This window comes from Protomyctophum parallelum (genome assembly GCF_964188405.1).
Source record: "Protomyctophum parallelum genome assembly, chromosome: 3".
Lineage (NCBI taxonomy): Eukaryota > Metazoa > Chordata > Actinopteri > Myctophiformes > Myctophidae > Protomyctophum > Protomyctophum parallelum.
Window position 1 is genome coordinate 20,894,067 of NC_139698.1, and position 23,495 is coordinate 20,917,561.

The following is a 23,495-nucleotide window of genomic DNA, read 5'->3' on the forward strand; positions in this document are numbered from 1 at the left end:
TTTTTTTTATTTTTTGTTTTTTTTATTTATCTCTTTATTGATCTGTGTTGGTTTCTTTAGCAGCAATCCGGACCAGTTGTCATGGTGATTAGCAGCGCAGAGAGGAGGAGATATCTGGAGAACAGCAGAGGCGAGAAGGATGAAGAGGACCCTTCGAGAGAGAGAGAGAGGGGGGGGGGGGGGGGGGGCAGGAGGGCTTAAGAGTGTCCCGTCACGTCCCTTCACCCCCCCCCCCCCCCCACCACCACACACACACACCACACCCCTGCACCTCCTTCATCCTTCCCTCTCTTCGTGCTCCTGAACAGGGAAGGAGGGGAGGGAGAAATAAAATAAAATAAAAAACAATAAAATCGAGAGACAGAGGGAAGTGGACTGAATCCAAACCTCAGTCCTGTTTCAGAGAGAGAGAGAGAGAGAGAGAGAGTGGGGAGGGGGGGGGGGGAGGGAGAGAGAGAGACAGACAGAGAGAGAGCAGAGGGAGATAAGGAGACAACAAGAGCAGAGAAGTGTTTTGGTTTTTCCTTCCAATAATTCCTGCCTTTCCAGTGTGTGTGTGTGTGTGTGTGTGTGTGTGTGTGTGTGTGTGTGTGTATGTTAGCCGTGGCTAGCTGCCACTCTGACTGCTAGTCCCCCAAAAGGCTCAGTACATTAAACCACTATGTAACAGAACATGTGTGTGTGAGTGTGTGTAGCTGTACATCTTGTCCCCGCAGAAGTCAAAGCTATAAATAGCCGTCAAAGGAACAGGATGGTAGAATGTGTGTGTGTGTGTGTGTGTGTGTGTGTGAATAAATTAAATAATTTTCAGTCCAAACTCCCAAATAACTCCATTACTGGCTGAATTTAAAAACATCTCTCTCTCTCTCCTTTCATCACAATCTGTCCTTCACAGCCCTTCCCTCCCTCCTCCTCTCTCTCCTCTCCTCTCCTCCTCTCAAGGCGTGAACAAACAACCAAGTACAACACACAACTCCTCAAACCACAAAAAAATAAAACAAATCAAATAATAATATTAAACAACAGTAATAATAATATAATAACAATAATATTAATAAAAACAAACTTGTCTTGAATTGTTCTGTTCAAATTACAGTCACACGCCCCTCCCCCTCTCCCTCTGCCTTCAAAGAAAGAAAAAAAAACTAACTCAATGAAAAAGGATAAAAAGGAGACCCCCCCCCTCCCCTCCCTCGCCTCCTCCTTCCTCTTCGTCCTCCTCTTCTTCCTCCTCTCATGCAGAAAAAACCGTCTCCTTCAGCTCAAAGTTCACCTCTTCAAGTCTCTGAACTCTGGCTGTGTGTGTGGGCTATATGTCTGTTCCAACTCGTGTTGTGTGTGTGTGTGTGTGTGCGCGCGCGTAGGTGGTGTGTATGCTGTAGTAGTTGTCGTTGTTAAAGTCGTATGGCTTTAGGGCGTGGTTCAGGGTTTATCAAGAGTTGGCCGCCCCTTCGTCTGAGTCCGGCCTCCCCCTGCCGCCCCCCGCCGGGTTGTTGTTGTTGGAGGCGGGGTAATAGTCCTCGGGGGGCGGGGCTTGCGGCCCCGGGGCGCCGGGGGCCGTCCGAGTCCGGAAGGCCGACAGTCCGATTGGCAGAGCCAGGGGCAGGGAGGCGGAGCCGAACTGCGAGGCCTCCATGGAAGACACCGCACCCCCCAGGTGGTGCAGCCCCAGGGACACGCCCACATCCATGCTGTCACTCATCTGGGGGGATGTTCCCTGCTGGGGCCCGCCCCCTCCGACGCCGGTCTGCCCACTCTGCCGCAGGCCCCGCCCGCCGTTGCCGTGGTGACTGTAGACGGGGTGGGGGTGGTGGGGTGCGTCCAGGAAGTGTCGCTGGTGCTGCTGGGAGGCGGCCGGCTTGTGGAGCAGCAGCTGGGTGTATGCTGGGTCCTGACCACCACCTCCACCCTCTCCGCCCGTCCACAACCTCATCTGCTGCTGAGAGGGAGCCTGGGGGTGGACAGAGGAATGTGAGTGTTTAGTGAGGAAGGAGAGAGAGAGAGCCACCTTGACTTGAACGGTGGTTCTCAAACATTCATTTCAAGGACTCCTAGTTTGGCATGACCCTTTCCCTTCCTTACAAATGGAACCAAAAGGGACCGACCAATTTGGTTCCATTTGTACGCTCACAGTTACAGACCCCATCTATCAAAATGAACTATCAAGTCATTTAGCTGGGGACCACTGGGGGTCCCTGGACACCACTTTGAGAACCACTGGACTTGAGGAATGCTCATATTGTGGTCTGACGATCCCAGCATACTCGTCGTTCAACCCAAATGGAGCGCTATGTTTGGCCTCAGTCGCCGTAGCGGGGCCGCGAGGCTCGCCTACTCAACTAGTCGGAATTTCCAAAGCCCGTCTGTAAACCGCCGCCTGCCACGCGATTGTTTGCAGTTACGCCATCGGTTGGTTTATGCCATTTCCTTTCATTTGTAAGCTGGCAAATGGACATGTATACCTCAAGTCACAGCAGTGAGCATACAGACATTTGCTTGCAGAACCAAATTGAATAGAAGTTCAACAAACCAAATACAATCTGAGGTTAGGGTCATTAAAGGGTGTGCCGTTTAACCTTGAATTTGAAATCACCAAAATACTTTCTTTGACTATTATAATGTAATGGTGCTACACAATTATCGTTTGTTGCCGTTTTTCAAAGTGACTGCACATGTACCGTACATATTAGGCCTAGTAAAGACACTGCTTCTTCTAGCAGTGGAAATGACATGCTGACATGTGGCACTGCAAGCATTGATTTACACAACAGAGATGACACAAATATGGCGACGAGATGACATGTCGCCATATTTAAACTCTTTGAAATAATAGTTTTATTGTAATGAATGCCTTAAAAGTAGCTTAAACAGACGCTTGGCTATTTTCTGAAAAACTATGAAAGTGGCAACGCCTGTCTAATCAATATTGAACCAATGAAAAGTTTGAATCTGATCCATTGGAAAACAAGGATCTACAGGTACTGTATATTTCCACAAAAGTAATGGTTTTGGACGTTCAAGGTTTCCTCCGACAGTCACGATTATATCACAGTGTGCGTTATAGTGACCTGAGGTCAGGTCATGTGTGTTTGTGGCATTTATTGATTGATTTGACTTCATTAGTCAAATATGCACAAACAGCTCGGTAGTACAGTAACACTTGGACTAAAATTATTACACAATGTGTAAACAAGTCCTCAGGACATTTTTGTTGCGAACAGTAACCCAACACCTTCCTGAAACCTTCCAGAACTTGTGATATATATATTTACATACTATAAAACAACAACAAAAAATAAACAAACAAAAAAACAAAAATACTAAAATAGATAACCCTAACCGCATGCAGACGCAATGCATGTCTCGGACGCAACGCATGTCGGGAGCAACGGGTATTTTGCGCATGTCGGACCTTTGGTATGTCGGATAAACGCCTGCAGCCTAAAGCCGAGCTGTAGCGTATGACTCATACACTCTCAGAGTTACAGACCTGTAAGGGTCCGTTTGGAACCCCCTCAACCGCGCTTTGAGGACCAGTGGTGTATGAAAACAAAACCCAGAACCCGTGAAACATGTCCCTACTGGTACATGCGACACGGTTCACTCGGGTCTTGTAATGGAACGGGTATAGAGCCGTCGGTGAGCTAAGAGGTCAGGTAAAGTTTGTGTGTTTCTAACCTGAGGGCTGGTCATGTCGTAGTCTGAGTGTGTGACAGCAGAGTTGTAGTATCGGTTACTGTAGCGGTAGTTTCGGTTGTCGTTGGAAGAACCGCTGGAACCACCTGGAAGAAAGAAATGATGAAACGATGAAAAAAACTCAATAACTCCCGACTTCTTGTATATTTTCAGGCATCTTTGTAGGCTATTCAAAAATAGCAGACCTACAAGCTCGTAGCGCGCCACCGACGATATTATACTGTACAAAACAAGTTCGTCTTGTAGCAATAAATAAATAATTGTATCTGTAGTGTCTCTTATCAATCATTAACATGAACCACTGCATCGCGACGCATTGTGATCTTGTAGATCTGCCGTTTTCAAATGATTTCTTATACATTTCAAAACATGAAATGGGACATTCTGCATAATGAGTACTTTTACTTTAGGTACTTTACCTTCATTTTGATGCCTATAAATGTACTTTTTCCGGTTATTTACTTGTAACAGCGCATTTCTATATTGCAGTATTGATACTTTTCCCACCGCTGGCGGCGAGCTGACAAGATTACTCTACCCTACACTACATACTGTGTTACCACAGCGACCGCTCCTAGTCAGCTGTTGCCAGGGTGACTAGCTGCTGCTGTAGCTGTTGCCATGGTAACTGTTGTTTAACTGTAGAGGAGGAGAGAGAACTGGCTGCTGAACTGAGAGAGAGAGAGAGAGAGAGAGAGAGAGAGAGATAGAGAGAGAGAGTGCTACTATACTTGTATATTATGATACAATCTGAGAAATAGACATTGTGAGGAAAATACTGGTCCTCACAAGAGAAATGGCTCTTTTATGTTGGGGAAAAATAATAAAAGCGTAAAAAAGTATGGTGTGTGTGTGTGTGTGTGTGTGTATGTACCAGAGCTGGACACAGAGCTGGTGGTGGACGTGGAGTGGGAGTGGTCCATGGCAGGAGAGGTGGATGTGGATGAACTGGTGTTGGTTCCTTCATCGGTTGTCTTTTTAAAGAAGTTGTGCTGCAGAGCATAGAAGGGCGTGATGCGGCTCTTGGGGTCGTAGTCCAGCATGCGCAGGATCAGGTCTGGACACACAAAAGACACACTCATGTTAATGCATTTAGATTTTAGAGCAAGCCCCCCAGTAAGGCTATCCAACGTTGACGCTGCCACTACCTACTGGTGAAAAGTGGAACTGCAGCACGTTCATGGAGGTGGACGGACGTTCATGACGTCATGTGCGTAACGTTGCGTCAACCCAGGAAAATTTGAGGTCCGGGCTTAACTTCCGCTCACTCGAGCCATTGAGTTATAATTGTACTTCCGGCATTCTTCCGGGTGCTTCAAAACGCCACTGAGCAACTTCCATCGAAATGAATAGCGGGGGGCGGGGCTAACGCTCCGGTTCGGTCTGTATCCTTTTATTACTCTATGATTTAGACCTCAGGTCGATAAAAAAAAAAGTCTTCCAACAGTTTTCTGAAAAAATGTTTCTATGTCAGTGGTGCTCAACTTTTTTCATGTCAAGGACCCCCATCTGAAAATATGTTCAGAAGCAAAGATGAGTTAAAAATGTTGGCTCTGAAAGAATATATACCATATTCAAAGACCTACGAGGTTGTAGATCTGCTATTTTAGAAAATGTGGCATAGATCTGCTATATTTGGCCAAAGTTCCCTCCATTAAATCAATCGATGCTGGGATTCAAAGTGTTGTGACTTATACCCTCGTACAACGGTGTTGTTCACTAGATACAGCAGATCTACAAGCTCACATGGCGTCACATGGGCCATTTCCAGTGAGGCACCCAATGTCGTCTAATGCAGCGTTTCCCAAACCTTTTCATGTCAAGGACCCCTATTTGAAGAGATATGGCAGGGACACCCATAAGAGAAGATCTTTACGGCTCTAGCAGTGATTCTCAACCAGTTTAATTTCAAGGACCCCCCCCCCCAGTTTGACATGCAGCACATCGCATGTCCGCCCGTTGTTTCTGCATGTCGGTCTGTTGGTGTGTCTAATCTGCGTGTGCGTCCCACCGGGGAGTGTTTGGCGGGAGGAGTAGGACGAAGGCCCTACGTCCTCCCGGTGGGGGCTCCTCACTGGCAGGCGAGTCAGTGGCAAGGACTGTCTAAAGAGGACGACAAACATGGCGTCGCCCGTACGGTCTTCGTGTCTCGTCCTCTTTAGACAGTCCTTGGTCAGTGGGAAGCAACAGCAGTGACAACACAAATGTGTGGGGGGAGGAAATAATTGGCATAACCGTTAACGACTAAATTGGGGAGAAAACCCCCCCCAAACAATTGTCACTAATTCCGTACAACTTACCTTTGAACTTCAGATAGTCACAGGGGGCGTGGCCTGCTTCACCTGCCCGCCTCCCCCCTGGCCCCCCTGTCTCCACCCCCAGGATCTCATGGAGACGCCGCGTGGCTGGGGGCTTGTACTCCTGCCACACACACACACACACACACACACACACACACACACACACACACACACACACACTTAATGTTAATAGATGATTGATAACGTATTAAGTTGTCTCGACTTCCTGTTGAGGGTCACCTTTTTCCAAGGAACAGCAATGTCCGTGTTCACCTATGTGCCTATGTGTTGGTTAATGAGCACCAGTATGACTATTAGTACCAGTAGGGGCGCTGTTGTGCCAGAAACAGAGAGAGTGATAGTGCTGCACTGTTGCCTGCTAATGAGAGAGAGAGAGAGAGAGAGAGTGTGTGATTTTTTATTAGACGCTAGTTATGCAGATCTACTGCAGTTAATTCTCACCACCCCAGGGGAGTCTCCACATGATTGTGTGTGTGTGTGTGTGTGTGTGTGTGTGTGTGTGTGTGTGTGTTGTTGTTGAGGTGAAGGTACCTTCTTAACGTCCTTGTTCTTCTTCACCGTCCACAGCCCGTCTGACAACTTGTCAAAATACTTCCTGGCTTTAGGAGCAGCGTCCAACATGTGACTCGGAGGAACGCCCAGAACCTCTACGATCTTATTCATCTGGTCCACCTGCACGCACGCACACACACACACACACACGAACACGCATACACACACACACACACACACACACACACACACGGAAAGACAAGGAAGTTTAATAGCGCACCAGATAATTCTACTTTCTTAATAATTTATTATGATAATATCTTTGTTGTCGGGCAGAAACCGCTATTTTAACTGTGTGTTCATTCGTAAATTAACTACTTGATCATACATATCAAACAAACAAACAAAACAATCTACAGATCTACAAGCTCGAAACTTGCTTTAGAGCTTGCAGATCTATCGGCTACTTTTGATGCTTATGAATTTTAATCCCGATAAGTAACAGTTATGGACGTACGGGAACGAGGTTTCCACACAACAGATTCCCACACTGTCTCACGGCACTAACTGGTTTGTATGGACCCATGCTGTGTGTGGGAGTGTGTGTGTGTGTACGGTGTGGGTAGTGGGTACCTCATTGGACCCACTGAAGAGGGGCTCTCCAGTGTGCATCTCCACCAGGATACAACCCAGTGACCACATGTCGATGGCCAGGTCATACGGCATGCCCAACAGAACCTCAGGAGAACGATAGAACCTGCTCTGGATGTACTGGTAGATCTGTGTGTGAGAGAGAGAGAGAGAGAGAGAGCCTTCATTTTTAACCTTGTTAATTTCAAGTACACATGAGATATGGTTTTATTTGTATCTCTCCACTGTAAAATCCTCAGTGTTCATTAAACGTGTGCAAATTGAAGTAAAGAGTCCATTTGGTTCCATTTGTTCAGAGTTAAAAACACCTGTAAGGGTCCCGGTGGTCCCCGAAACCCAACGTTGAGAAACAGTGATTCATACCACGGCTTTTAAAGTGTGATTTCAAACTGCTTCCCAAATGTGACTCCTAAATGGAGAGCAGTTAAACACAGCAGCGACGACAGAACCAACCAAACATGAGTCATAAAACATGTTAAGTGAGTCTTTATTGACGTGGTGACAATTAAACACAATAACACACCAATGTGTGCCGGTGGTGTTGCCGCCTTTCCCAAAATAGCAGATCCACAAGCTCACACCACACCGTGATGCGACACCTTGTGAGCTTTGTACATCTGCTATCTTTAGCATGCAGGACGGCTAAGGAGCATTACATGATTACTGGGACCTTGAATGCGTGTGTGTCTGTGTGTGCATGCATGCACAGATATATACTGTACTATACACTATGGCTGCACAATATCTAGAAATTTGTTTAGAATAGAGGACATTGATTTAAGGGGAGCAGTGAGAAACTGTATTGTGAAAGGGTTCTGGCTTCATGATCAATAGCAGCTGTGGTCAGGAATGTTTCCAGTGAAACCATGCTGTTGTAGAATGGAAATATATATATATAGTAATCCATTTATTTATCATTGGCTGGGTTCTTAGCAGCAAACCTAAGGATACAGTGTGTACTTCAGTGGCATTCTCCCGTTTCCAGTAACATCTACTGTACTCCACTACTGTACTCGACTGTACGATCCAAATAAAGGCAAGGCAAGGCAAAAAATAAATAAATAAAATGGTATACTTCGATTGTTGCGAGGCATATCAGTATTCAACAATGTAATAATTGCATGTAATATCGTGCAGTCCTACTGTACACACATACAATGTTTTAATTACCAATATGAACTATTAAATAATATCATAGAATGAACTTAAAAGATAGATTATATTGACTGACGACTGTAGAGTGAAAGCGTGAATTCATCCTGGAGTGAGTCAACATTGCTGCAATGTAAGCTGTTGGCCACAGTGAGGTGCTGTGGCCTGAAAGTTTAAATTCAGAATGAGAATATTGTTTGGCACAAGCACACGCACACACAGGTGTGTGAATGTGTGCGTGTGCACAGGGAAGACAGTGCGTCACATCAATTTGTACTAAGCAGTGTGTTGGCGTATATGGCGTGCACAAAATGTTTGTATTCTGTGTGCAGCACATGCATGCGGTGTGTGTGTGTGTGTGGGGGGGGGTTTGTGTGTGTGTGGGTGTGTGTGTGTGTGTGTTGCTCACCCTCTGTCCCAGCTGACAGGATGACCCAAAGTCAACTATTTTGATGGCAGATCTTTTAGGGTTACACAGTAAGATGTTCTCTGGTTTCAGATCGCAGTGGATTATTGACAGCTCTGGAGTGGCCAGGAATAATAATGCTGTGGGCAGAAACCAATACGATTATTATTACCATTTTATAAGTATTATTATTAATACATCATGGCATCTGAACCGGTACTGGACCAATAGCCAATTTCTACAAACTCTAAACATTAAACGTTTAACACATTTTTTAACACTTCCATGTAAACATCTGAACACAAACATTTATTTTCTTCATACTTTAACACAAACAGTTTCACATTCCAACAGAATTCCCTAAGTGATGTTAACTTTTTGCACTGTTTTATTGAAACGACTAACATAACAGTTCATACACTAGCACAATACTGCGCTGTAAACTCATGTAGTCAAGATTCCTGAAAGTGAGACTTGGGATTGGACTATAAAGGACATTTTAATTGTCGTCAGTCAAAGTCTGTCCAGGAGATGGCGCTCCAACCTCTGAATAAACAAACAAATCCTTGTACCTCTTCTCACAGATCCTACCCTGTTATTTTACTGTCACTTCTCCATGATCTGTGCATTGGGCCTTGTATTGCTTGGCTTGGAATGTAGCTCATGTCTGAATCGAGGCTCATTGTATGGCCGAACTTGTTACAAGTCACCGGAAAGGGCCTCTGCTCAGTTTTCACTGCAACTTTCTGGGGCAAATTGGTCATTCCAAATCTGGCGTCCTCCGCACTGCAGGATGGTGCCGAAAATAACAACGTTGTACGGCAAAGTATACGTCGGGCGTAACCAACTTGAATTCTGGGGGAAACGTTAGGCAAAATAAGACGATACAACAAGCTACAAGCTCACTCATCGTTGTGACCTTGTAAATGTGGCTATGTTTTTGGCAAAGACATTCGGTGAAGAGGGAACAGGCGCGCACCGAGTATAGAGGGGAGTATGGCGGCTGTCGGCGTAGGAGCAGTGTGCTGCTGCTGCTTACCTGTGCAGAGCTGCTGTGCAAATTTCCTGGTTAGGTTGAGGGAGACCCCTCTGAAGTTGGTGTTCCTCAGCAGATCGTACAGGTTGTAACTCAACAACTCAAACACCAAACACAGGTGGTTCCTGAACATAAAGTGACGCTTCAGGTGGACTAGAGAGAGAGAGAGAGAGAGCGAGAGAGAGAGAGAGAGACAGAGAGAGAGAGAGAGAGAGACAGAGAGAGAGAGAGATGAGAGAGATGGAGAGAGAGAGAGAGGAGGACGTGAGTAAGAGACAGGCGAGTGTCCCGCAAGCCCAGCGTACATCTGACTCCAATTAAACCCTTTCAACCTGGCATTAGGAATGTCATTATAGGAAAGGGTTTTCAAAAACAAAAAATGTCCAAATAGGGCAGGGTTAGGATATATGGTTGTCTCAATGCAATTTTAACTCCAGCCATAGGGATGTCCTGATCCAAGGATCCAAAGGGTCTGGATCATGAGTATGGCATATTTTAATTGACACATTTAATTCCTTTGTATATTCGGTCAGTAAAGGCTATCATAATGAAACATTCCTATCATCGGCAACCATAACCAGTTTAGAGTGTCATCGATCTGGTATTCCATAGATAAAACAAACAGCTTGAAATACAGCATCTTACTTACAATGACACAAGGAGCATGCCCGGTTTTAAAATAATATGCTTTGGTGATATTAGTGATAAAAAATAATCTACGATAAATATGAATATTGGATTTGGACTAGGTATTGGCAAATACTCACATGTTGCATTAACTTGAATCTCACCAAAACCTCAGTTATTATGTAAATGTGTGACCTTGGCTTCTGACCTTTTGGACTAAAAAGTTAATAATGTCTTCGGGACAGTGTGTACAATTCAATTATTTTGTCCATTCGTTCTCATTCATTGTGCCTTTGACCTTTTCACCTCTGAAGAGAATTAACACTTTGGGGAGGCATACTGGTCATTCCCACAAAGTGTCTCCCAAAGTGTCTCCCACAAAAAAACTCCACGTGTTCATTGTCGAGTTATTTTGGTCAAAGAGAGATTGACTCACATATATTACCCATTACAATACCCTGCCATGCATGCAGGGCTAATAGTGTATTATTATAATCATTATTATTAGGGGTGTATAGACACGTTTTAAATAGTTTAACTTCCATTCTGCAATATAAAAAAGGTGTCGGGTTTGATCCCCACTACAGCCATGTGTCATATCAAAATGCTCTTGAGCAGAAGTAGGTCGATGGTCTATATTAGCAATGAGCTATAAGAGGAGAGAACCCGGGTCAGAATGAAGCTTCACTTACACCGCACTTGCTGTGTGTGTGTGTGTGTGTGTGTGTGTGTGTGTGCGTGTTTCTCACCTATATAATATTTCATCTCTGTGTCGTGCTTGTTCATGAGTTCCAGCAGTCGTAGTTCGATCTGCGCCTGGTTCAGAAAGGCCTTCTTGTTCTTGATGATCTTAATGGCCACCCATTCCTGTTCATGATGGTCGTAGGCCTTCACCACCTGCAGGTAAAACGCATGTCAAAAGGTCACAACACTCGCCCCCTTACCTCACGTTGAGCCACCAGGTGTCCTTTTAGCCAGTGAACAATATGGAGATCTTATCATATTTATTGAATGTAACTTAAAACCGTCTGACTGTTGATGCCGAGCCTTCAATGCAAACCTATCGAGTTAAAACCTTTTACCCTGGTGCCTCCATTTTGGCCATGCTGCAACATTTAAAAAATATAAAAACTATCAACCTTTTTGAAAATAGTGACAAAGGGGTATCGAGAAGCTCATAATGCCTCCTACTAGCTTGTCGTACAGCGAAGTATATAGGACTGAAGTGGATAATGGCGCCGTCTGTCCCACACAGTTCACACTTTCTTCTACCATTTCATTTTCACTTAATCTCCATTGTCCTCTTTCTTCCCTCCCGCACCTCTGCACCCTCCTACTTCTCTCCTCCGTCTCTGTCTGTCTCTCTGTGTCTCTCTCTCTCTCTCTCTCTCTGCCCACCTGTCCGAATGAGCCCTTTCCGATCAGAGAGTCGATCTCGTAGCGGTCCAGCCACTTCTCTCCGTTCTTGACGATGTAGTCGTAGTTGTCATCATCGTATCCATCGTTGTAAACCTTCCTCTCCTTCTTGGTACTGCTGTCCTCTGGAGGAACCTGCTGCGCCCGCCGCTTCTTCTTAGTATAATACACCTGGTGGAGAAAGAGGCTCATGTCGTTATATTTAGTATGATACACCTGGTAGAGAAAGAGGCTCATGTCATTATTATATTTAGTATAATACACCTGGTAGAGAAAGAGGCTCATGTCCTTATTATATTTAGTAATATAATACACCTGGTAGAGAAAGAGGCTCATGTCGTTATATTTAGTATGATACACCTGGTAGAGAAAGAGGCTCATGTCTTATATTTAGTATGATACACCTGGTAGAGAAAGAGGCTCATGTCGTTATATTTAGTATGATACACCTGGTAGAGAAAGAGGCTCATGTCGTTATATTTAGTATGATACACCTGGTGGAGAAAGAGGCTCATGTCATTATTATATTTAGTATAATACACCTGGTAGAGAAAGAGGCTCATGTCCTTATTATATTTAGTAATATAATACACCTGGTAGAGAAAGAGGCTCATGTCTTATATTTAGTATGATACACCTGGTAGAGAAAGAGGCTCATGTCTTATATTTAGTATGATACACCTGGTAGAGAAAGAGGCTCATGTCTTATATTTAGTATGATACACCTGGTAGAGAAAGAGGCTCATGTCTTATATTTAGTATGATACACCTGGTGGAGACAGAGGCTCATGTCGTTATATTTAGTATGATACACCTGGTAGAGAAAGAGGCTCATGTCTTATATTTAGTATGATACACCTGGTAGAGAAAGAGGCTCATGTCTTATATTTAGTATGATACACCTGGTGGAGACAGAGGCTCATGTCGTTATATTTAGTATGATACACCTGGTAGAGAAAGAGGCTCATGTCGTTATATTTAGTATGATACACCTGGTAGAGAAAGAGGCTCATGTCTTATATTTAGTATGATACACCTGGTAGAGAAAGAGGCTCATGTCTTATATTTAGTATGATACACCTGGTAGAGAAAGAGGCTCATGTCGTTATATTTAGTATGATACACCTGGTAGAGAAAGAGGCTCATGTCGTTATATTTAGTATGATACACCTGGTAGAGAAAGAGGCTCATGTCTTATATTTAGTAATATAATACACCTGGTGGAGAAAGAGGCTCATGTCGTTATATTTAGTATGATACACCTGGTGGAGAAAGAGGCTCATGTCGTTATATTTAGTATGATACACCTGGTGGAGAAAGAGGCTCATGTCTTATATTTAGTATGATACACCTGGTAGAGAAAGAGGCTCATGTCGTTATATTTAGTATGATACACCTGGTGGAGACAGAGGCTCATGTCGTTATATTTAGTATGATACACCTGGTGGAGACAGAGTTTTTAATATTAGTTTATTACACAGCTTGGTTGAATGCCTGATTCTGAGTTGTCAATCACTGAATTCAGTGGTGTGTTAGCTCAATAACAGGCGGCTGTCTAATCAAAGGCTCAGAGCATCTGCGGTGCTGTTCGATTTTGTGCCGTATGCAACATGGCAGCCATGTAAACAAGCGCACAATGTTATTTACAATGTGTGTGTGTGTGTGGGGCGCGCGTGCGGTGCGTGCATTCTTACCTCATTGATGTGCTTGTAAGTCTTGATGAGGTCTACAGAGAGTTTCCTCAGTGGAGCGCTGGCCGGGTCTCTGAAACTAGGGGGAATCCTCCGCTGGAGTATGGTCATATCAGACAGCACCTACACACAACACACACACACGCACGCACGGAAAGATACAAGCATTTAGGGTTTTCCATGTGGTCTGGGAACACAGGACTACTGATAGTTCATGAGGATAAAACTAAAAGGTGGAAAGCCATGCTCTGTCTCATGTGGAAGGATACATTCTATCACCGTGGCACATCGTGCCACCTTATTCGAAACCTGTCCAAAGGGTGACGGGTATGGAGACTACGTAGACAGGCGGCGTCATGCGATTAGCGTTTTTATTTAGAAGACGAAGCGGAGAGGATGAGGATGTACAAATGGAAAGAAACTGTGAAAATGGCCAAAATGTCGTCAGCCTCACCCTCAATGGCCTTTTGGGATATCTTACACAGCCAAGGATTAAGGATGCATCGCTAGGATGTATCCTGTCCTTAGCAGTTACTTACTATCATATTTTCTAAACATGCTCCCTATGTACAGTACTACAGTAGGAAAGATCCTTGCAAATAAAACAGCGCCTTAATATTTAGGTTTTTCAGCCTCAATTTGAGGTCATCGTGACATCGTTAAGACAGTCTATTGTAGTGGAACGTGAAATGAAGGGCTGTTAAGCAGATGGACATTGACAGATCAACAGAATTCAGACCTAACCAGACACTTCCTAGTGGGTTAATCACTTAAGCCCTATATACTTTGTCACACGGCAAATAGCGAAAATAGTTGATCTATAGACTATAAGCTCACAACTCTCATGGCACGTTGTGAGTCTGTAGATCTGCAGATTTGTTTTATATACGGTATATATAAATGAATATCTAGCCAGGCTGTTACATGGGTTAAATGAATACAAAATCAGAGTTAACTGGACCGTTATGGTTAAATTAATTGAACTAAAAAGGTCAGTCTACACAGTTAAAACGCCTGTACTTTCTGTTACACACCGCCCACAGCTAGAGGTCGCTGTAGACAGCTTACTAACAACGAACTCAAGTCTCAAGGAGATGGCTTGGGCCAATATTTGATAATATAAAATAGTATAATGTTATGTTGGGGGGGGGGGATTTTGTGCCATATATAGTTAATAACTAGCAGTAATAAATAGGGTTTAAGTGGTTAAAGCACATTAACCTGCAACCCTCCTACTGCAAACAATCGTATGTGTGTGTGTGTGTAATGTACAGTGCATGTGTGTGTGCGTGCACACGCCCGTTTACCTGCTGCTGCTCGGCCATGGAGTGGATGGAGCTGAAGGAGGGGTGTGTGTGTGAGTGTGTGTGCTGGCTGGTCATGGCTGGCTCAGCGGGGGAGAAGCCCTGGGCAGCAGAGGAAGAGGAGGAGGTGGAGGGGGGGCATCCTGAGCTACTTCCACCTAGAGAGAGAGAGAGAGAGAGAGAGAGAGAGACAGTGAGAGGAAGGAGAGAGGAGAAGAGAAAAAGTCAATTGTTGTACAGGACAATACAGGAAATGAGTAATGGTTTGGTCGTGGTGTCAGCAAATTTTGTGTCGTCAATAAAGCACCCTTTGATTTGAATTTAACTGGCAGGAAGAGAGTGGAAGAGAGAGAGAGAGAGAGAGAGAGAGAGAGAGAGAGAGAGAGAGAGAGAGAGAGAGAGAGAGAAGCAAAGAAAGGGGATTGTTGTCCCACAACTAACGGAAGTGAGCAATGAGAGAGAGGGGGATAGAGAGAGAGAGATTTGCAAATCATGTTGCAAGACTCACTGATTGGCTGGTTGTGATCATGTTCACACTGCTGGTTAACTAGGTGACTACCAGCTGGTTTAGTCTAGTGTTCTCAACTCTGTCCTATAGAGACCAGCTGGTTTAGTCTAGTGTTCTCAACTCTGTCCTATAGAGACCAGCTGGTTTAGTCTAGTGTTCTCAACTCTGTCCTATAGAGACCAGCTGGTTTAGTCTAGTGTTCTCAACTCTGTCCTATAGAGACCAGCTGGTTTAGTCTAGTGTTCTGAACTCTGTCCTATAGAGACCAGCTGGTTTAGTCTAGTGTTCTCAAGTCTGTCCTATAGAGACCAGCTGGTTTAGTCTAGTGTTCTCAACTCTGTCCTATAGAGACCAGCTGGTTTAGTCTAGTGTTCTCAACTCTGTCCTATAGAGACCAGCTGGTTTAGTCTAGTGTTCTCAACTCTGTCCTATAGAGACCAGCTGGTTTAGTCTAGTGTTCTGAACTCTGTCCTATAGAGACCAGCTGGTTTAGTCTAGTGTTCTGAACTCTGTCCTATAGAGACCAGCTGGTTTAGTCTAGTATTCTCAACTCTGTCCTATAGAGACCAGCTGGTTTAGTCTAGTGTTCTCAACTCTGTCCTATAGAGACCAGCTGGTTTAGTCTAGTGTTCTGAACTCTGTCCTATAGAGACCAGCTGGTTTAATCTAGTGTTCTCAACTCTGTCCTAGAGTCCCCGACTACTGCAAGTCAACCAGCTTCTCATCGACCGTCGCTCATAAACGCAAACCATGTGGTCCACAACACCTCCAAACAGCTTATAGAACCACCACACTTTTCAACACTCACTTTTCACAGGAAAACCCTCTCTACTAAGTTTAAGAAACAGCGTTTCTCAAACTTGTTGATTCCAAGGATAACTCAAAAGTGTGCGAAATGGAACCAACTGCACCCGTGAGGAGTTATACAGACCATTTGGAAGCCCCTCAAGGAACCCCCCCGCTTTGAGAACAAAAGGTGTCGTGCGGCTCCACGTACACCTGATATCTAGCCTGAGGAGAATCATTACGGCGGGATTATCACCGAGGTGGAGCGGCGGCCACATTGGCACAAAGCTATGCGGTGACGTGATGCGTTGCGTTCTCCCCGTGCACATTAGTTGGAACCCCTCGCTAAGGACAAACGCTAGCAGTTGCAAATTGATTTTGTTCTTTGCGACTGGAGTTCAACCTTGCTGGACTTTGTCTGAACTTTTGTTTTGTGCCACGGGGAGTGAAGGAACGTCATAATGTGATTTCAGGTTGTTGTAGCATAAAATGTCCCCCCAAAGAAACCCCACTTTGAGTGACATAAGACACACCTGACTGCAATGAACGTCCATGGTTCAAATCCTTCTGTGTGTGTGCGTGTGTGTGTTGTCATTTCTTCTCTGTAGGGAAATAATGTCTTCGCAATAAAAGTTTGAAGAGGTTTCTGAACAATCAGCACTCTAATGGTTTAAGTAGAACCCTTATTGCATTTGCGTGTCAATGACACATGAATCAGAAATATACTGTACCTTTATTCTATTCCAATGGACAATAAAACGTGTAGAGGGAATATTAAATATGCATGATGAGCATTTAACATGATTTTCTGTCCAACTACAACACTCGTCTCCTCCCCAGTTGAGCGACTTAAAGACAGTTTAAGTGACACTGTATGTTATGGTTAAAACCAAAAATGTGTAAATTGCAGCTCTGTATTCCGATAGTAGTCAGTAGCAGTGACTTCCCAAACTTTTTTCATGTCAACGACCCTCAGATTGACACTAATTAGCCCCCATTTGAAGAGATATGCCAGGGACCCCCATAAGAGAAGATTTGTACGGCTCTAGCAGTGATTCTCAACCCGTTTAATTCCAAGGACCCCCAGTTTGACATGCATGTTAGTCTACCGACCCCCGTTTAAATGGCATTTCTATCTCTGAGACACCCAATTTATATTGTAAAGTCAATGTTAATTTAACTCTGAGAGTGTACAAATGGAACCAAATGGACCCGTTCCATTTGGACACTCTCAGAGGTACAGACCCATATAAGGGTCCATTTGTTTCCAAACTATCATTTAGCAGGGTACAACCCTGGAACTCCTTCAAGGACAACCTGGACCCCACTTTGGGAACCACTGCTGCCTGTATACTAGCGTATAGAGGTTGCTCAATAACAGGGGGTTTCCCCCGTCTCTCTCTCTCCAGATCATTAATGAACACGAAAGTGCATTTTCAGGTGGGTTGCCAATTTCAGCCAATCAAGAGAGAGCAGCCATTCATCAGCTTCAGTTTTATAGTGTTCCAGTTCAAATTGTGTCCGCTCACAATCTCTGTGTCATCACTTCCACGTGTTTTATCATCCCATGTCCTGGATGAGTTCTCTCTCCTGATTGGATAAAAAAATGGTATTACTAAAGCGCAGGAGAAGACAGGGAAAGCCCTGTTGTTACTGAACAAACACCACAGCGAACATTGCAGAATACAGAGCGATTTTATTTTAACCCATTTTGGGGCGGGAACCCCTTTTGGTGTTTTAAACATGTTATAATTTAGCTATTGAAAAATCGAAGAACCACTGACATAGAAACATAGCTTTTTCAGAAAACTGTCAGGAAGGATGTAGAAGACATTTTTAGAATCTGATCTCTAAATGGGTTAAACAAACCAATAGCACTTACTGGCTGCACCTTTAAATGTAAACGTCATGTAACATTAGCAGTCACTGCACGTTGTCTTTCTAAGAACTAGCCAGGTGTCATTGAGTATTAGCTAGCCTAAAGTATCTACCTTCCAGTTGGACTGGCCAGCTGCCCACACACACATGCACACACAGCAGTGGTGCAAGAAGTATCATTGGTATATTTTCATTTATAAAGCCATTCTTGGTGATCTTCCCCTTTACTGTACATCTCCTAATTTAATTTGTTAAAAAATTGCCTAAATCTCAGATGAAATGCCTGGCTACGGTGTGTAAGTGCCAGCCTTCAAAACTGAGGGGGGTCAAACAGTGTCTTGCTTTCTTTGGCCCCTTGGTCGTGGAATGACCTGCAGTTCAGACAAAAATTGGCCTTGAAAGTTCCTTTGAGAAGTTTCAAAAGGATCATCTCAAATGCACAGTCCAACACCTGCACATGCTGGGATGTGTACTAGCCTTTGCATAGGCCCATACATTTATCCTTTTCTGTTTTAAAATGCACTTTGTGTATGTGTTCTGTGCACACTTTCTTGCGCCCAGTCACTGTTAGTGTACCATTGTTGGAGATTTGTTGTATACTTTGTATAGGTTTCTTGAGGTATGTCATGGAATTATTATTTGGCTGTTGTGTAAATTCGACATGTGTACGATGTAGCATTGAAGTGTCATTTTGTTTCTGCCTCTTGGCCAGTTCCCACTTGCAAAAGAGACTCAGTCTCAATGTGTTTTTACTGGTTAAATATTAGTTAAAACAAATAAAAAAAGTAATCAGATGTTTTTTTTACTTAACCAAAAGTAAAAGGTAATGATTGCCCCATATCACGTTTTTTCCAAAGGTCATCAAAACAAAGTCACAGCGCATCGCGACACGACACAGTGTGAGCTTGTAGATCAGTTATTTTTCAACTCACACAAGTATAATTGGTTGATCGTATTAACAATCTAAATCTAGTAACTTGTAATATCTGTAGCGGAGTAAATAAGTACAATGTGTGCTTCTGTTGTGTAGAGGAGTACCGGTAGAAGTATTATATTAAGCGTTGACATTTTTAAATACTTAAGTAAAAGTAAAGTAAAAGTAGCCTGGCAAGGCCAGAATAATGTCACTGCGTGGATATTAGTCTGTACTATCGGAGTGGGACCTACATTTCCAAGGGGCTGATTTAAAAAAATTACTCTGGTGATAAGCCCACCCCACATTTACAAACTTTGCCCTGATTGGTGGTGCCCCACAATCTAAATTGTACTTAAATCACATTCCACAACTGCACAAGTGCACAACAAGACACCATACAAACATATATCGGGTGCTGCCGGGCAGAAACCTCATATCTTCTTCATATTTCAACTTTTTTATGCTTTTTCTTTTCATAAATCAATGCCCTACTACAATACATCATGCGAAAGAGTTGTACAGAGTTGCACAAGAACAGTGACAATAGCCAATCTACAAGCTCGGCTATACTCCCCATAAAAAAAAAGAATATATATATATATATATAAAAAGGGAGAGTTTTGGACTCGTGTGAGTTTTCCACCCGACAGCAGCCATACAAAAAAAAAATCACTACATCCAGCTGTTCACATGAGCTGCTGAACCAGTGGCAAGAGAGGGATCACATCACATCACACTACACTACACAGCAACATACAGTCTAGCCCAGTCACCATGGTAACAGGCTGTAGCAAACTCTGTATCCGTGGCAACACAGCCAAGCCCTGGTTTCCTGTCCCAGAAGTCAGACAGACAGACGGATAGACGCCGTCAATGTAGAATCAACGCAGCTCTCTTCCACGAACAGACAGAAGCCATTATTTTCAATCAATCTATGTCACGACGTTAACAGAACACAACAAACCGTGAGAGGAAGTCTATTTGAGATGCACAGGTATTGGCATTCCAATGGAACGCCAGGCTAGTAGCAGTGGTAGATGCTGGCAAATATCCCTCCATCTAAATAGTGTTATACTCCGGCGCTGGGGCGAGTTGAAGCAGCGATGGATGAATACCATGTTGATGTCGGGGTGACTAGAGATGGAAATGATGCACACAATCCACACAAATACGGAATGTTCCTCCGTTTACTGCCCGACACAACCGACATGTCTTGTGAATTGTCTTGCCACAGCCATGGAGCTGAAGAGAAGATATGATCGTTTGATGTACTGGTACAGGGCTAAACAAAAACCTTTGAGAACTAGTAACATCACCACGCACACGTCGGGTCAGTGACGAGGAACAGTCCAGTGGTCAGATACAGGACAATCCGATGCAAACGACATACAAAACATGGTTGCAAAATGTGCAATATCAGGACATTTATTGATACAAATATGTCCTTTGAAGTTAACGACGCTGCTTCATCAGCCATGACGTTTAAATTGTGTCAGTCTTAAAACTCCAACTTCACATAAATACTCAATTGTATGGTGTTGCCCTGGCTGGTATATCCGTTTGGAGACACATTTGAACAGTTTTCCTGGGTTAGGGCTGAAGATGACGCCCGTCACGATCGATTAACTAGTCGTTGAAGATCACGCCTAACCCTCCGGTCCCTGTTCTTTCGTAGCACATACAGTATAGTATTGTGCAAGAATTTGCAGGAAAAAATGGGAGTTCAGTTTGTAAAAGCATGGAGCAAGTAAAGCTTCTTCATGTTCTGCTCATTGTGTAATTATTCTATGACTTTGTTAAATGGTTTAAAGAAATCTGCAACTATGTTGCTTTAGTGGCAACACTCTTGTTTTCATATATTGTATATCCAACTTGATGTGGTCGTATTGTTTCTGTAGCTCGACTAGAGTGGCAAAAATGTGTTTATTGTTATATAAATGCTCTCGTTGAGACAGGTTTTGAGGAAGTGATATTAATTACCTGTAAAGGTGGACCAGGGAGGGGTCTTGGAGAGGCAGCCCAGCCTTTTTAGAATTGATATTGGGCCCAGATATAAATTTCAAAACTGTAAATTAATTTAAGTAAGAGAAATGACATGTCAATTCTCATCAAAATGTTATTTTGCAAAACAATAAATACATAAAAGCTCTCTTGACATTCCAACGAACTGCGAGTTCTGTATGTGAGCAACAAATGTGAGTTCTGGATGTGACTCATATGTGATTCCTGGATGTGAGCGCTGGATGTGACTCATATGAGAGTCCTGGATGTGTGTGCTGCTTTGGCAATGTAAACGTATGTTTTCCCATGCCAATAAAGCCCTTTGAATTGAATTGAATTGTGTGCTCTGTATACGAGTCCTGTATGTGAGTCCTGGACATTATGGCCTGTGTTTATTCGAGTCCTGTTAAGCTCTTTTCCATACTTTTCTCAAAAGCCTAGAAAGTGGCAGCACGCTTTATTTCCGACATACTATTGGTCTGTCATTAGACCGACAACCGACCTCAAACCCATAACCATAACCGCAAGCACGGGAGCAGCGCATACTTGACCGCTGTTTCCGCATGTGGGACTTTTGACGTTGTCGGATCTGCGTGTGCATCCCTAGAAAGAATCTATAGGGCGGGACTTCCGTCAGTCACTTGCTGTGCTTTGTCAGAAGTCTCGTTAACTTACCGTTTTGCATCGAGTTACCAAGCCATATTTCATACTTGGCAATTAAACTTGTGTCCGTTTGTGATTTATCCAAATCAATAGGGGAGAATAAACCAGAATTCCCGTGATAAACTCTTACAGAGTGCCGACAATGACCCAAGTTGAATTTTATAATATATATAATGTCATTTAAGAATTGGTCCCCCTGCCCCCCTGTCTGCAGAACCCCTGGAGTGGGGTCAGTGGGGTGGGGGTCTCCTACTGGCTCTACTGGTGTCCCTAGGGCCCTCTTTGTGGCTCTACTGGTGTCCCTAGGGGCCCTCTTTGTGGCTCTACTGGTGTCCCTAGGGGCTCTCTTTGTGGCTCTACTGGTGTCCCTAGGGGCCCTCTTTGTGGCTCTGAGTCTACTGGTGTCCCTAGGGGCTCTCTTTGTGGCTCTACTGGTGTCCCTAGGGCCTCTCTTTGTGGCTCTACTGGTGTCCCTAGGGCCTCTCTTTGTGGCTCTACTGGTGTCCCTAGGGGCCCTCTTTGTGGCTCTACTGGTGTCCCTAGGGGCCCTTTTATGGCTCTACTGGTGTCCCTAGGGGCCCTCTTTGTGGCTCTACTGGTGTCCCTAGGGGCCCTCTTTGTGGCTCTACTGGTGGCACAAGAAGCCACTGAACTGGATTCTGCTGCTGGCATCTACTGCTTTCATACTGCGTGTTCTCCCAGCGAGGACAGCAACAAGATAGGATGGAAACTAGAGCAGAGGCTAGTCACTCTGTCACTGTGTGTGCGTGTGTGTGCGTGCGTGTGCGTGTGAGTGAGCGCGTGCGCACGGGTGTGTGTGTGTGTGTGTGTGTCTGAGGACTCTGTTGTTATGAGGCACTGAGTTCTGCCCTGCTCAGAGAGATGACACTGCTAGAGAGAGAAACAGAGAGAGAGAAACCGAGAGAGAGAGATAGAGAGAGAGAGAGAGAGAGAGAGAGAGAGAGAGAGAGGTGGGGTGAGAGAGAGGGGAAGAGGGAGAGAGAAAAATGGAGAGAGAGATAGGGGAAGAGAGAGTCAGAGCAAGGGAGAGAGAAAGAGAATATTTGCCTGGCACTGAGAAATGCACCGCCGTCTCTTTAAGAGGCTGAGAGGCACTCACAGCACTTCCTCACTCTGACACCCCCTTTCCTGCACTGCCATTGGCCAGGGCCCCTCCCTCTTCATCAGCTGATTGGCTGCCGGTATCCAAGGGCTGGCCGGCCAGCGCTCTATAAATAAACCTGTGCTGTCTCAGCAACCAGCCCTGCTCCCTCTCTCTCTCTCTCTGTCTACCCCCCTCTCTCTCAGCAACCAGCCCACAATACTAGTTAGATACAGCTACTTCTCTCCCTCTCGCCCTCTCCTTCTTCCCTCTCTTTCTCTCTCTCTCCTTCGCTCTATCGAGCTCTCAGCAGCTGGCCTACAATACTCTATCTCTCAGCAACCAGCCCAAAATACTCTTTCTCCCTCTCCCCGTTTCTCTCCCTCAGCAACACAAGCCAGCTCCACCACCAATCCCAGGCCAGACACATCTCCGTCCAATGGCACCGAGCAGGGGTCAAAGGTTAAAGAGAATCCATGGGCCCTCAGGAGACACCCTGCTTCCATGCGCGATATTGTTTGATAAATGCTGCTAAGTATCCATTGCGGTATGAATGAAGAGCACCTCTCCGTCTGCCTAACCTCTCCTCTTCTCTCAAACCTGTCCGTTCCTCCATTAATTCTGCTTCATCACGCTGTACCTGCATTTGTTCTCCTATCATATGTCCTTTCTTTTCCTTGCGCCTTTTTCCTCTTTCGGCTTCTGTCCACCTCACCAGGCACCAGGCACCAGGCCTCTTCTCTTCCACACAGCTCTCTTTTCTAGCTATTCAGTTAGTTATTTACCATCTATCCTCTTTTTCTGTCTTCTTGCCCCCAAAAGTACAGAACATCTCTCTCTCTTTCTTCC

At 44.5% G+C, this 23,495-nt stretch overlaps 1 protein-coding gene across 2 annotated transcripts in view; it reads right to left on the reverse strand.

Annotated features, from left to right (window-relative positions):
* The window catches only part of dyrk1b (dual-specificity tyrosine-(Y)-phosphorylation regulated kinase 1B), a 79,103-nt gene continuing 55,608 nt past the window's right edge, over positions 1-23,495 (reverse strand). For both annotated transcript variants that reach the window (XM_083760389.1, XM_083760388.1), the window contains exons 2-13: positions 14,796-14,950; positions 13,492-13,611; positions 11,780-11,968; positions 11,131-11,278; positions 9,758-9,907; positions 8,722-8,858; positions 7,143-7,289; positions 6,549-6,689; positions 5,997-6,117; positions 4,571-4,753; positions 3,679-3,782; positions 1-1,951 (exon numbers count right to left, since the gene is read on the reverse strand). In XM_083760389.1, the coding sequence (XP_083616515.1) occupies positions 1,433-1,951; positions 3,679-3,782; positions 4,571-4,753; positions 5,997-6,117; positions 6,549-6,689; positions 7,143-7,289; positions 8,722-8,858; positions 9,758-9,907; positions 11,131-11,278; positions 11,780-11,968; positions 13,492-13,611; positions 14,796-14,870 (2,034 nt within the window). In that variant the 5' untranslated portion in view covers positions 14,871-14,950 and the 3' untranslated portion in view covers positions 1-1,432. The remainder of the gene's footprint in view (positions 1,952-3,678; positions 3,783-4,570; positions 4,754-5,996; positions 6,118-6,548; positions 6,690-7,142; positions 7,290-8,721; positions 8,859-9,757; positions 9,908-11,130; positions 11,279-11,779; positions 11,969-13,491; positions 13,612-14,795; positions 14,951-23,495) is intronic.